Genomic DNA, 15,027 nt, shown 5'->3' with positions numbered 1-15,027 from the left:
ACAGTAAGCCAGGACGGGATCAGCCTGTGTCAGCTTTGGACGTTTCTTAACTTCATACTAGCAGAGATGAACATCTGCTGCTCTGACTACACCTGTGAGCGCTTGTTGATGGGGAAGGGGCCTGCAGCATCCTCTGTGGCTCATTGAGATCGGTAAACAATACGTGCTTTTACATCGGTCTCCAAAAGTTCCCAATAACACCAGAAAAAGTCATTAGATTTGTTGCTAGTTGATTTCTTTTAAATGGAGTTGCTAGAAGGGTCTGAAAACTCGTTAAATATAGCACCAAAGTTGCTAAGTCGTTAGCCAACCTCTGACGTGTGCACCAGTCTAATCGGCGTACCAGGAAAACAAGCACTGGCAAACGCTCTGCGTTGTTTGGAATTCAAACAGAAGTTAAATGTGTTAAACGTCTTTTAATTAATTAATAGTAATTAACGTGTTGGTTAATCTCTAAAAGATAGTCAGGCCTAGAGAGAGGCCATTTAAAATGAAACAACTAAGATGCCATTGAACGGCAGCCTTTCAGGTTTGTTTGAAAGTGTTAAACCAAATAATCCTATAAGAGAAAAAATATTACAACCATTTTTACGCCACGTCTCTCAATTTGAGGCGTTCAAAACTAATTGGATAAATTAGAATTACCATAAATAATATGTTAATTTTAAATATTTTTTTTAGAGTCCTCAGTAGGTAATGACTTCCTGAACCAGAGCTGAGTTTCCTCCTTTGTGATGCTTTGCCAGGTCTTTACTGCAGCTGTCTTCAGTTTATATTTCAGACCCAGTACAATTGGAAATCATGCATGTCCATAACATTAAAGTGCCTCCATCACGTTTTGTGGGTTCGCAGCAGCACCTTCCAAATGTAAATGTAAAAGCTGGAATCAACTCGAGACCTTTTACTTCCTTGATTGATGATGGATTAATGAGGGAATAACCCATGCAGCCCATGAAATAGCTTTAGAGTCAGTTGTCTAATTACCTTTTGTCCCTTGATAAAGAGGTGGCTATATATAAGAGCTGTCATTTGTAAGCCCTTCTTCCAACACGGATGCGAATATCCTCAAATTAAAGTCTGCATTTTAAATCCATATTGAGTATACGTGTAGCAAAACCTGTGTCAGTGTCCAAATATATATGGACCTGACTGTAAATGTGTTTAGCTCTTGCTACATGACAAAACCCTCCAAAAGCTCCAAGAACCACACATAAAGCACAAAAAATTTAAAATTATGTTTCAAGCCAGCTTGTTGGGCTGCAACATTAAATGAAGACACAAAAGTTTATAAAAGTAAGGGTTTAAAAAAAGTCTATCTAAAAAAAAAATATGTAAATAAATAAAATAAAAAGGTACAACTAAGAGTATGGTAACCAGCAGTAAAATGATTCTTCAAGCCACGCTAGGCATGTCTTATCTCCACTCATTCAGAGGTGCAGCATTATGGCCAATTCAGACAATAAAACTGATGCCTTGCCTAAGATTTTAGGATGAAACAAAGCGGGTGTAGCACTTTCTTCTTCTATGCTTCTGGCTAAGAATTAGCTCCACCTCCTGCGTGTTGTGATGAGCTAAACCCTAATGATACATAGAGATGAGCACATATTCACATTTTATTTAACCAAAGAAAAATCAGAAGCCCATCTAATGTTCACTTCACATGTCTGTTCTATTGTGACTGATTGATCTATAGTCTGCAGATATTCCGCTATGTTGGATAAATTTGGGGTTTTACCAATTTTGTTTCAAATTGCCTGAAAATTAAAGTGATTTAAATCATTCCAAACCCCTCAAATTAACCATCTTTTCCTTTTTTTGTAAAGAATGAAAAGTATGTGCATGCACCTTCTTGGACAGACGATATGTAAGTTAAATGTTGGCCTTCTTCCTCAACTAGAATAGTTTTCCATGTAGCGACATTTTCAGTGTGTCATAAACTAGACCCTTGTGTCTGTTAGCAGAAGAAGATGTCACTCGTTTCATAGATGTGTCTAGTAGCTACAACAAAGGAGTCGTTCCCTTTTTTATATGATTATATGAATTAATATAATATGCAGAATCTACACATGCATACACTCTAGCATCCATTTACAACATATGCACTGACTTCTTGCTTTTAGACAGGATAATATAATTTCCAGTGGGTTACTGGCGCCTGAATAATGCTTACTTTAAATAGCCAGTTTGAACCTTACAGTCTATTTCCATAATACCTGCTGACACAGGCATTCCCCAGACTGTCTCTATGTGTGTTTTAATGTAATAAGTCCAAGGGAGCAGCAGCTACTAGTTGGATAATATTGTCCTCTCTGTGCTCATTGCCGGGTGCCATTGTTTTTTCACCCTCCATTTCCTATAGTCAAAACAGTATGGTAATAGTAATGTCACTCAGGTTGATATTAACTTGATTCCCCTTCTCTCACATTGCAGCATGTAACATACACTGCACCCAAAAAGACTCAATTTGCATTCATAGAGCTTTTCTATTAGATTTTTTCGCAATTGCATTGTTTTTTTCCCAGAAATGGGGAAAACAGAGTTTTATGTCTTTCACTCACTCTCATGGGTATTAGTATTAGATCTAAAAGTCAGATGCTGGCAGATTTTTAAGCTATATATCATGTAAATTGCACAATGTTTTATTCATCTCATGGATCTGTGTGTGCACGTGCATTTAAGAGGGCTACCTGTACCCTCGTCAAGATTCAGCAAGTGTATGTTCCCAGGCCGGATGCTGTTACGATCTTGTAAATTGTTTGGAAACATGCCAGAGACGATATGGTAATCCCCTTGTGTTTGTCACCCGGCAGCAATCATAGCACACTCCTGTTCGTCCGCGCTTATCTGTTCTTAAGACTCACGTTTAAAGTCATTAGGTGCAAAAGAAACAGTTCTGTGATAAGACTCTAAAGGAATAATGTGCAGAATTACACCGCTAACAGAAAAGAGGGAAGGAATGGAGTGTGTTTGATATGAGCTGATGCACCTTCATGATAATGCAGCTTTATCAGAGCCATGCAGGAAGTTGCTCCAAGAACAAATGTTAAAGGACATGGCTTTTACCTCTGGAGGTCAGAACATCCAAATGCACCCTCAACCAGATGCCCCTCATCCTCTTGCCTCCTCAGTCAAAGGCTTGTGATAACCTAGCTCAGAGTTTTCTCAAAGCAGAATCTGTTTCCCCTTCCTCGTCCTTTCCCTTCAACTCTTAAATTCCATGAAAAACTGCAGAACCATGAGATCGGATAGGGATGTCCAAGATGCCATCTCATCTCGGATAAAAAAATCAAATCCCCAAAATCTCAGTTTTACAATACTAACCCCTCAACTGGAATCAGCCGAGACAGAAGTGCTGTCAGCTGCCCAGCTTTTGTCACTGATAATTAGCCTTCTTATCTCCACAGACAGTGATAACATTTAGACCCACTTTCGCTCTCTTTTGTGCCCTCCTAACCCCACCACCATCCCTCCTTCATTCCCTCTGTCTGCTATCCCTTCATCCAGAGCCGCATTGCTAATGCATTCAGCGCTTAACAGGTCTGATAGCAAACAGCGAGAGAGGCAGTCGGAGAATAGATAAAGTCTGTTCTTCCTTCTTCCTCTCTCTCAGTAAATAGGGGTTTATCATAGAGGCTGATCTCTCCATCCACTGCTTGCCGCCTCATTCCATATTCCCTCTGCATGACTGCCTTTTGCTCCCTATCTATTCCTTTTCCACTTCATGTTTTTTAGACTGACCCTTCCTTCTCCCTTTGACTCTCAGAGGAAAGAGCTGCATTCCTGTTTGTAATTTCAGGGGATGTTATATTTGCCAGGACTGAAATAAAAAAAAAAACTGGTCGAACATCATTATTAATATACACAGTATTGTATTAAATAGTTTGATGTTTATAAAACTAAAGACCCTACCCTCCATTCTAGCTGTAGAAGTTCTGGGAGCAGCAAGTAGACCAGCATACTGAGAGTGAAGTGTTTTTGTGGGGTGATGGGGAATAATAAAGTCTTTTTGATAGGTTGGAGTTTTTTTCCATAAAGGACTTTGTATGTGATAAAAAAGGATTTTATAATCTCTTCTAAACCTTAAAGAAGCCAATGTTGAGGTACTAAAACAGAAGTAATGTGATCTCTCCTGGCAGTAGTGGTCAGTGCTCTGGCTGCTTCGCTCTAAATCATCTGAAAGATCTTCAGGGAATTACTGGATCACTCAGGTACATTACAGTAGTCCACCTTGTGTCCAACAAATACATGAACCTGTTTTTCAAAAATGTATTGGAAACATTCCTCAGAGATTCTGCTTCATACTGACATGAAAGCGTCACTAAGTTGCTGCAGGTTTGTTGGCTCCGTGACGAGAATCTCCTGTTCACCACATCCCAAAGCTGCTTTATTGGATTGAGATCTGGTGACTTGGAGTACAATCTAGAGGCCGTAGTACAGAGAACTCACTGTCATGTTCAAGAAACCAGTTCTGATCTGAGCTTTGTGACATGGTGCATTATCCTGCTGAAAGTTGCTATCAGAAGATGCTACACTGCGGTCATAAAGGGATCCAAATAGCCGAAGTCACTTAAATCCCCTTTCTTCCTCATTCTGATGCTCAGTTTGAACTTTAGCAGTTGCTGCAATGTGATTGGCTGATTAGCTATTAGTGTTAAACAGTTAGCAGGTGTACATAAAGAAGCTGGTGAAATCTGATGATGTTGCATATTGGATTATGTAATTTTGATGTTTGATCTGCTTTTCAGAGAAGGGTTAGAACTGATCACATTTTTGAATAAAGTGAATAAGTACTCTCCAAATCTTCCTAATCCATGGTTTTAGGTGTACAGTATTTGAGCCAGAACAAGGCAAAAACACTCAGAAGTTAAACCACCACATTTGCTTTCACTTATAGTGCAGCCTCCTTGTTCTTTCTGACACACACTTACTGAACCATCTTAAAAAAGATGATCAAACTAAAAAAAACTAATTTAAACTTTATTTAAAAAAGCTCTTTTCATGACTTCCTAATTTCTGTCTCTAAATTGAATGTAGGTATAAAGTACTAAAAGTAATAAAACATCTGGCTTGATGCTGCCAGTGAGGAAACAATATCATGGAGATCCATCTACACCAAGAGCCAGTCCACCCATGATCATAGAGGTCGCTGACATAGCAACCACCCAGATAGGGCACACTGGGGCCTACAGCACAACGGTAAGGCTGCAGTGCAGGACCCCAGCCACCCAGACCAGGGCGATCACTCTGGCAACAACCCCCAGACCACGCAGGCAAACCCCCCAGCATGAAGGATCCCCATGTGGACAAACACTGGAGTTAAAACAAAGATTAAATAATCTTAAGAAATAATAAGAATAACTAAAAGCAGCAATAATAAAAATACACATAATGGACTTCATAAAATATTGTACTTAAAAAAAAGTAATAAAGTTGAGTAAAATGAAAATAAAATAATAAAATAAGATCAAATAAATTCAAGTAAAAGCTAAGCTAAAAGGGTAGGTTTTAAACCTCTTTTTAAAAACATGAGCAGTCTCTTTTTCTTAATTGACAACAACTGTCCTGGTTTCTGAGTGCAGCAATACATCTGGGAGTAAGAAGCCAATAAGAGCCATTTATCACACCATCTCCTCCACAACATGCAGAAAAGCAATATCCTCAACTTCTCCTGTCTCCCCTTCATTTGTTCTACACACCTACAGTGTGCTTGTTATGCAAATTTCATGACAACATGACATGTGGTGGTAATAAAATTGTGACCTGCATTATCCATTACTTGAAGCTAAGTCTCACTTATATAACAGATACCATTTGTTCTGTGGCTTCCTACGTCACTGTCGAGAGTATGAATTAATATAGCAGTGACAAACTTTAGCATAAAAATAACTTAAACGGGTTTCATGAAGTCAGTAATATTACATTTACCCTGAGGAGAAAATGGTTTTAGGCGACATCTTTTATCTAAGGTGTTATGATAATTAGTTAAAGCAGTGGATCAGTGGCCCCTTAAAGAGGACGATTAGTTCTATAAATAACATTGAATGGTTATAAGCTCAGTAATTGAGCTTATTTGGGATTTATATTACCTGCTGCCTTGGTTTGCTGTAATAAAGTACAGCTGTTCTGCAGGTGTTTTCCTTGAAGTCTTCTTTTTGTCTTAATCTGGACTTTAGAGTGTAGCCGGCATGCTAGGAGCAACAGCTTTCTATCCAATATTCATTTCATGGTCGGATCGATATTGTAGAAAATAAACTCAGATACCTACAGAGATCTTTGAATGCTCCTATTAAGTTTGCCACTGAGGAAAACGATATTTTTCTTTCTTACTTTTATCTACATTATTCCTTTTTTATATCCCTTCCCCCCCCCCACTTACTCATCTTCTCTTAGGCGGTTTTCATCCTCTGGCATCTGCTGCAAAAGGCCGGTTCAAATGGTTATTGACAGGGAGTGCTGGGGATTTGTGGTTGCACTTATCACTAACATGGAATCCAGTGCCCTTGGGTCCCTTCTCTGCTTTTTGAACTCACTTCATCCTCTTCTCCTTTATTGTACTCTCAGGCCCTCCCCTCTTTGTGTCTCCTCTCATGTGTGAAATAACGTCTTTCTTTTCCATTGGTCTATTTTGATATTTTTGTTTGCCTCCCGTCCTCTGATGTGCTTTCCTCTCTGATTTGTCTGCAGAACAAGTTGAGGACGGGCGGATAAGAATGAGAGAGAGAGAACGGAGCGATGAAGAGCATATTGCGGGGGATTATAGATTGACGGACGGACTGACTGACAGACTAAACCATAGCGGTGGTGGAGAGGAATAAGTCAGCACCTAGACACGCACCCTCAAAACCCTGTGGAGAACCAAACCAGAACCAAACCACACTAGAGGCACTGAACACAGCACCCTGCAAGGGAAATAGACACCTTGTTCCCTCTGTTCCTACCTCCTTTCCTACTTCTTTAACCCTTTATCTGTTTCTCCTGTGAGTATGGCAGAGGGACAATGACTGTCCAACATTGTGGAGACAGCAGGACACAACAGGTCTGAGCTTGGGCATCTACTCAGACTTTAAAGATCAACCAGAACCACCTCAAGAAAGCCAGTCACTTCTTTCATAAATTATCTCTCATTCTAAGTTAGACAACTAAAGAAATATTCACCCTAATAAAAGTCAGTCATGTTTTTTTTTCTTCCCATAATTTATTGTTTTCCTGTTCCTCATGCACTATCATGTACACAAATGCACATGTATGTATCTGTGTCTTCTTTGCATCTGTCTGTGGTGTTACTTATGTAACTGTACATGTCGGGCATTCCCTCACACCAGCACTTGTGACAATGTTTGACCAGAAAATAAATAAAATTGAAATGATACAGGAAGCACTCAGTGGCCTTCATCTCTCCAGTGTGAATGTGTGTGTTAGATTTATAACAGGCAGCGTTAATGATCCTTGATGAATACACAGCCCTTGTGTTGGCAGGATGACATTGTTGCCAAATGCAACCGTTTCTTAGATTTTGTTTCTCCTCCACATATTTTACTTTTTAATCTGTCTTTAAGTAACAGCTAGAAAACTGCTCTTAAAGTTGTTATGTTGAGAAAAGGCAATGATTTCCCTAATTCTGATTAAGGTTGTGCATATCTGTCAGTTAACAATAACATATGTCTAATATTGTTATGTAATTCTACACATTTAATTTCTACACAGTAAATCCTGATTATTTTATAACTATAGATGTCGCATCTGTAAAAAGAGCCAAATTACATCCCATGGCTACTCGCAGATACAATTTTTTCTTGTTAAAGAATGAAATTTAACCCTTTTTATTAAAGATGAATTAATCTTGTCACGTTAAATCAAAAGTACAAGAAAAATCTTTAAAGTTTGCTTAAATATATATATATTAGTGTGTATTTAACCAAATCTGTTTTTCTCCTTGTTCCTCTTCCCTTTAACTCCTCAGACTTCCAGTCTAGATCTGATTTGCAGGGCAGGGTTTTCCTCACTATTTACATTCTGCCAGACTTCTTGTTGGATTTAAATGAACTTGACAGACATTCAGCCGTGGCAGTGTGTGTTTAGACTGTAAAGTTTTTTGGGGTTTGTCCACAGTGAAAAAGGAAGCTGTCTGGGTTTGATGTGGACGCAGGTGATCGTGGAGGAGACATTATCTTAATTCTGCATCAGGAGAAGAAGCTGTGTGATGGACGGAGCCAAAGGAGCTGGGTGTGTGGGTGTGTGTGCGCGCAAGCGTGTGATTCGTTGTGACTAATCTGCCTCTGTATGTCAGTCAGCTGTCCTTCTGCTTTTTGACTTTTGGAGTCTCAAAGGGGTTAAGAGGTTGACTTCTATTATACAGCGGGTGTTTGTGTGCTGGAGGACTTTTCTAAAGGTTGGGGATAATGGATTTTGGAGTTCATGGCAGGTGTTCCTTCGTAGAATAGAGTAAGGCCACTTTTTTCCATCCTCTTTCCACAATTGTTTTTCACAAATTGCATGACTCAACTACATGAGCAAGTACCACAGCATCAAGGATAAGTAATTTAGGAGCATTTGCTCTCTGTAATGGGATTATATACCCTCTGCTATAATTAAAAGATGATTACTATCATGAAAACTAAAGATAGGAATTTCCTTTTTCTGTTTGAAGGTCTCTGATTTAAGCAACCGTTTTAACCTTTAAAAGATCTAAATATATATATAAAAAAAGAAAACTCCCAATATGTCAGTGTTGTAACCTTAAAAGGTTATTTATATATATATATATATATATATATATATATATATATATTTGATGGAAACATTAAAAGCTCGATGATAGTGTCTTTATTTACTAAGATGATTATTTATTTAAACAGCTGCATCATTTTAAGCAGTGTGTACAAAGTTAGTTTTGCTGTCTTATAGATAGATGTATTATCTTTTTATGCTGTTTTACTTGTTTTCAGGTAGGTCTCCATTTGCTTATGATCAGTTAAGTTCAGAATTAAGTGTAAAATTCTTGTATTTACATTCAGAGCTTTGCATACACATATCTAAGACTTACTGCAGCCTCACAGCAACCGCTGAGATCCTCTGATCAGGGCTTTTAGTTGTTGATTTTGTTGATTTCATACCTCTTTGATTTTGTTAATACATCAGCAAAATCTCGTATGTGTCCCCCCCCCCCAACCTCCCCCCGTCACCCTTTTTTTTAAATTACTTTTTACATTTGCTCTTTGTTAATTTCTTCATTTGGAACAGCCTTGCATAAGTCAAAGGCCTAAACTTTGCATTTAAACCCTAAATAAGCTGTTATTTCCTTCTGCCAACCCTCTTCGTCCTGATTATCTGTGCTACAGATAATACAGATTGTTATGATAATTCCTCTTTTAGTTTGGCAGATAGGAAGACCCCAGAAGGTCAGCTCTGCTGTCACAGACACAGAGCTTCCTTGTCTTGTTATTAGCCTCTGATCTGACACACATGGCTGATGGTAGCATATTTCTTAGCGTCATAACACGATGAAACCACAGACAGATACAGTTTATAAAATAACAAATGTGGGCTCCTTCAGGGTTGATACCAACTATAGAGAAATTGATCAGAGACAGAGCTGCAGTATCTTTATTTAATGGAAGGAGATGTCCAAAACTAGTTATTCTCTTTATCAATGAAATGAATTCTACATTTTTATTGACAATCACTGGCTTGAGTTCAAAATATTTGTATGCACAAAATCTAAGGAATCTATGAATTCTTCAACATACTCTAAATATTTTATTCTGCAATTGTTCACACTGTCTGTCTGTCAACTGGAGTTTAAATATTTATATGCATACTGCCTTTCTTTCTTTCTCTGTCTTTGTATAATAAGTGAATCTCCAGCACCGATTCTTGCACAAAGCTGTAATTTTGCCTCAGTGCCTTTATGATATTTCTGTCCTGTGCTGCCTGAGTTCTCTAAAGAAGGAAGGATTCGGACAAAAAAGAACAAATACAGGGCACTTAACTCTACAACACAAAAAACAACACCCTCCACAATGATGACTAACCGCACTCGATGTAATGACCTTCTCTGAGGAAAAAAATTGCTTTTCCATTTAAAGTTTTCCCCCATACTCGCTCTCTGGCTCTTATCCTCCTGTGTGTCTTTCTATGTCTCTCCACACAGTCTGTCACTACTCTTGTGTTTGCATTTACTCCACTGTTTTGTTCTTTTATTGCATCCTCTCTGGTCTTTTACTAACTTTTTTTTTCTATACTTTCTTTCCCCTCTTTTCTCCTCGCTCTCTCTAGCTCATCCAGGGCGTTGAAGAATAGGCTGGCAGCCTGAGGGGCGGATCCGCTGGCAGTGATTGGCTCTCTGTGCTTGCCAATGAGGTGTGAAGCGTCTGTCATGCTGCTGTAACTCTTCTCTGAGGGCTGCCCTCGCCTTCTCCACCAACACTTTGTTTTGTTTTGCAAAATGTGCTCTTGATTAATGCATTTAGCTACTCACATTTAAAATCCAATAAGGCTTTACTTAAACACTGCTTAAGCTAAGACTTGGTGCACCTCAACATGGCTATATTAGACACATACACACACAGAAAAGTTCCTGGTTTTCAGGGATGCCAGAGGGGCCTGCGGATGAGAGCAGACTGTCGTACACTCTACTCTAGTAATGGGCAGGCAGATGGCAGGCTGCTCCGTAGCCTCTGCTTAAGCTGATGGCTCTATTCATCAGGCTGCTACGCCCTCCCTGCAGCCCTGCACCAAGGTGCGATTTATGGAGTCTTTTTCCTTCACACTCCCCTCTTCTATTCTCCCTACTCTTATTTATTTGTTCCTTTTTGTTTTAGTCTGCACCTCCTCTGAGTCTGCACTGGTGTTTGTCTGCTCGGTGCCATAAAAGGCTGTTTCGTTCTGGCTAGAACTTGTGCTGCTGGGAGTGAGTAATTGGCTCTGTTTTAGAAAGTTGCTGCTCCTTTGCTGTCTGGCAGGCGTTTTGGTCATGCAAATGCCATTCAGAGGCAGAGCTGCTTATAGAGGCAAAGAAAGAGAGACTTGCTGGTCTGACTGTTTTCATCAGTTTAGTCATAGTAGCATGTGGTAATGCTGCATTCTTGGTCACTTTTGGAAAAAATATATTTAATCTCAATGAAGTTTTATCTGGTTGAATAAAGGAGAAATTAAATGAAAATGATGTTATTCCACTTCAGATGTTTTATTTAGGAAAATCTGTAAGAAAAAATAAATTTTGAGGAAATAATTCATGTCCAAAGAAGTTGGGATGAGTACCAAATTTAATTAGAAATGATATTTTTTGTTAAAAAAGACTGCACAGAGGCAGCAAAAGACTATACAACTTGTGTGCTAAAAAGAGAAACACCAGTCAGAACTTTTTAAAACTAGTTAAACTGACAGGCAGCAGGCCAGTAACAGGATTTTTCTATTTCTCTTGTTTTTGGAGCTCAGAGCTGAGACACAGGAGATTACTACAGAGGTGTCTGAATCAAGATATCTGGAACACAGTAGAAAATGTAAACGGGTATCTCATCCTAAATTAACCTATTATTTTCAGTGAAAACCAGAGGATAGCAGCCCAGTTCACCTAGAATTTAGTAGTCCTAGGGATTAGGTAAGTAAGGTAAGTGTCTGATAGGTAACTGTGCAGAAATAGAAGCTAAAAAGGTGAATCAGACCAGTTTTACAGGTGTTTTAATAGAGGTGTTATGCAAGTAAATATCTCAGGAAGCCACCAGCTGATGCTGATGATGGACGCCTCTGTCAATGGTCAGTCAAGAGAATCAAAGGATAGCCCCAAATTCACCTTAGAAACACCATGAGGATCCAGAAAGAAGTGAAGCCCAAGATACAATAGTATATAATAGGAGTGAATATGTTCACTATAAAACCATCGTCTTCATGACTCATTTGAGACAAAGGTAGTCTCTTTTCATGTGGGCTAAATTTTTTTTACTACAAATAAGCAAAAGTAAGACATGATTTATGATTCTGGCTGCTAGCTAGAGTTTCTGTTGCAGAATGACGAGACAGACATCTTTGTAATCAGCAGAGTCTCTGCTTTCATGTGACAGCGATCCATATGTTTGTGTGGATTGCTTGAAATGGAGAAATTAGCAGAAGCTCTGAAGTGGACAGAGTCATTTTTTGTTACATTGCCATATCATTGCTTGGGGTCTCAGCTGTGTTGTTTGGGTGGCAGTGCTTTTTTAGCTGAGCCTCTTCCCATCGTTTTGGTGTGTTACATGACAGGATAGGTGCTTCCTAGTGTGTTTAATGCACCTATCCCTTGCTGCACCCTGTTCAGGGAGCTATAGTCAGGAAGAGGTTAAACTTAGGGAATTTCATAGAATTAAAAAAAAAAAAGGCAACTATGTGCAGAAGGATGAAAACGACCAGCTGGGAGAAATAATGGTAATGCCCTCTGGCATCACAGAGTTGAATATAAAAATGAAACAGATATAAACTGACATTTCTGTAATGGAAACACAACTTGGGCTAAAAAACACTTCTTAAAACCTGCATCGGTGAATGAAGTTCATCACTACATCCACAAAAACAAAGCAAATGCATCTATGATACGATTTAATACTCTGAAAAGCTGCCCTTGCTTTGAAGCATTGTTCTGCACTGAGGCGACGTGAAAAACTATTCTGCAGTGTGACAAATCAGAGTTTAAAATTATTTTTGGAACTCTGAGACGCCTTTTCCTCCAGGCTAAAGAACTGTGGGTTCAATTCGAAATCCTTTGGAGGATTATGAAATAAAAAATATAGTGAAGGAGACAGAAAACACATGATCAAGAAAAAATGGGAAAAACATTGCTTTTAAATTACGACTGTTCTCCTCAGTTCCTGATCATTTATCAATTAAAAAAAGTTATATAACACTGTAATATGTCATTTCCATTAATAATTTAACAGGCTTTTTTGTTGAAAACTGGACTTAATTTGTACTATTTGAATCATTTGTCAATTGGGGGAAAAATACAAACAAAGAGGTTAGTTTGGTTCTGGCAGCAGAGCTTTTATAAGGACAACAAGTCCATTAAAGGAACTTTAATTATGTATAAATCACAGTTTTGCTGTCCTGTTGTAGAAAAGCTGCAGAGACAAAGAACTATGTGTTGAATAAGTGATGGCAGCGGTGTGATGGTGGTGTGTGGCTCTCTGTGTGCATGTATAAAGCTCTAAACTCTCAGCTTCCCTCAGAGATAAAGTGAGCGGTAATGAGACCCTGAGCTGCTGTGTTGGAGAGAAAGCAGGAATGCCAGGGGATGAGGATGACCTTGACAACCACATTCACACCGCTCGTACACTCCCACACATCCACAGACTTACAGCAATCAGGCTACGTCTTCACAAAAAGAAGTTCCCTTTGGTAAGCTGATGGTTTCTTATCTTGTGTATTTTATTAGCATACATTAAAAATCCTGTCCGCTGCAAAAAAAATATCATGCAGCAGTGCAATCAGTTTCTCATGCAACAAGTTTCATGTTTGAGATTTTACGGTAGCAGCAAGTGTTAATCAAAATAATTCGGCTCTTAAAAAGTCAAAGATAGCTGATCCGAATAATAGAAGGCATTTAAACTTGACAAAAATCACAACTCTTCAGTCTAGTTTAGCTGTGATGTGCAGCAGATTGCAGGTTTAAAGTGTGTCCCAGTGCTCACCGTGTTGGAACAGCTTTATTTATTTGCACTTTTCCAAGCAATACATAAAAACAAAACAAACAAATAAAAACTTGCATGTGCAAAGGCTGAAGTTGAGAAAAAAGAAGAACTCTTCAAGGTGACAATTCATGTTTTAATCTCTTGCCTCTCCAACAGCCTGAAGAAAAAGCTAATAACCTAGTTTCTGAATAGGTTTTCTAAACAGGAAGTGAGTGTTTTAACAGCACATTGAGCTTGGCTCACTAATAGATAATTACTAATAGATTTATTAGTAATGAGGTTGCATTTAAATCCAGGAAATCAACTGAACTCTACCAAAAGGCTGGTAATTGGTCAGAGGTTTATAGAGAGCATCCTGGAATGATGTATATTACTACAATAAGAGACATCTAAAGTTGTCTTGTTCTGAAAACAGAAAAATCTATTTAAATTTGTGCACCATATTCTTAAACGTTTGTCAAAGATGAAAATAACATACTAGTTAAAGCCCACTTTTTGTGTCATGTAAACACATTTTCAGCTTGTTTTAGCACTATAAACTACATAGTAATAACCAAAGTGGTCTTTGCTTTTCTTTTGTAGTTAGCTTTAACTTCCTGTTTATAATCCCCCCCATATGTATTCTGTTGTGTCTACACCCTGCTCTGTCACAGAGGTGCTGATTGACTCACCTGCTCCTTGTTTGTCATATGTTCTTCAGTACTGTTCATAATATTGGGCTTGTTTCCTGCTTCATCTGCCAGTTTATTGTATGTTTCTGGCTTCAGTTATGTAATAGTTTCCCTTGGTTACTCTTTTGATCAATTTCTCGGCCTAAGTTTCTCCATCCATCTGCCTTGTGGTGCTTTGTTTGGGTCTTTCCTGTCAAAGTGCCGTGGACGTCAGGACCCAAGTGCAGGCTTAAGAGGCAGGAGGCAGACCGGTGCATGGACTGGATTTTAATAAGGAAAACTAAACTCACAAAAGCAAAAGACTATGGTGGCAAAAAAAACCTCAGACAAGGCATGACACTAAATATTAACATGAACAAACTAAGGCATGGACTACATCAAACAACTGAAAACAGTAAGCATCTAACAGCAAACAGTGGCAATGGACTGGCAAGGAAGAACTTAAACCAATGGGCTTAAATACGCAGAAGGACAAACTAGACACAGGTGAAGTGAATGAGCAAATCAGACCAGGTGAACAACATGAAACAACAGTAAACCAAGAAACATAAACTGTGACATGTTTCTGCTTGTTCCCCAACACCTGGTTGTGGCTTTTTTTTAAACACTACACCTGTACAAGAAGCTGTTATCAAAGGCAAGATATCCAGAAGCAATACTTGCATATGAAAGTTGGATACGCCCTTCATGTCAGAAAA

At 38.7% G+C, this 15,027-nt stretch overlaps 1 protein-coding gene across 6 annotated transcripts in view; it reads left to right on the top strand.

The window, feature by feature from the left end:
* The window catches only part of chchd3a (coiled-coil-helix-coiled-coil-helix domain containing 3a), an 82,436-nt gene extending 75,288 nt beyond the window's left edge, over positions 1 to 7,148 (top strand). For all 6 annotated transcript variants that reach the window (XM_041977810.1, XM_041977809.1, XM_041977808.1 and 3 more), the window contains one exon: positions 6,685 to 7,148. In XM_041977810.1, the coding sequence (XP_041833744.1) occupies positions 6,685 to 6,708 (24 nt within the window). In that variant the 3' untranslated portion in view covers positions 6,709 to 7,148. The remainder of the gene's footprint in view (positions 1 to 6,684) is intronic.
* The last annotated feature ends 7,879 nt before the right edge of the window (positions 7,149 to 15,027 follow it).

Source organism: Melanotaenia boesemani, chromosome 23 (genome assembly GCF_017639745.1).
Source record: "Melanotaenia boesemani isolate fMelBoe1 chromosome 23, fMelBoe1.pri, whole genome shotgun sequence".
NCBI classification, from domain to species: domain Eukaryota; kingdom Metazoa; phylum Chordata; class Actinopteri; order Atheriniformes; family Melanotaeniidae; genus Melanotaenia; species Melanotaenia boesemani.
The sequence above is the reverse complement of the archived record's forward strand: the minus strand, read 5'-3'. Positions and strand labels throughout refer to the sequence as shown.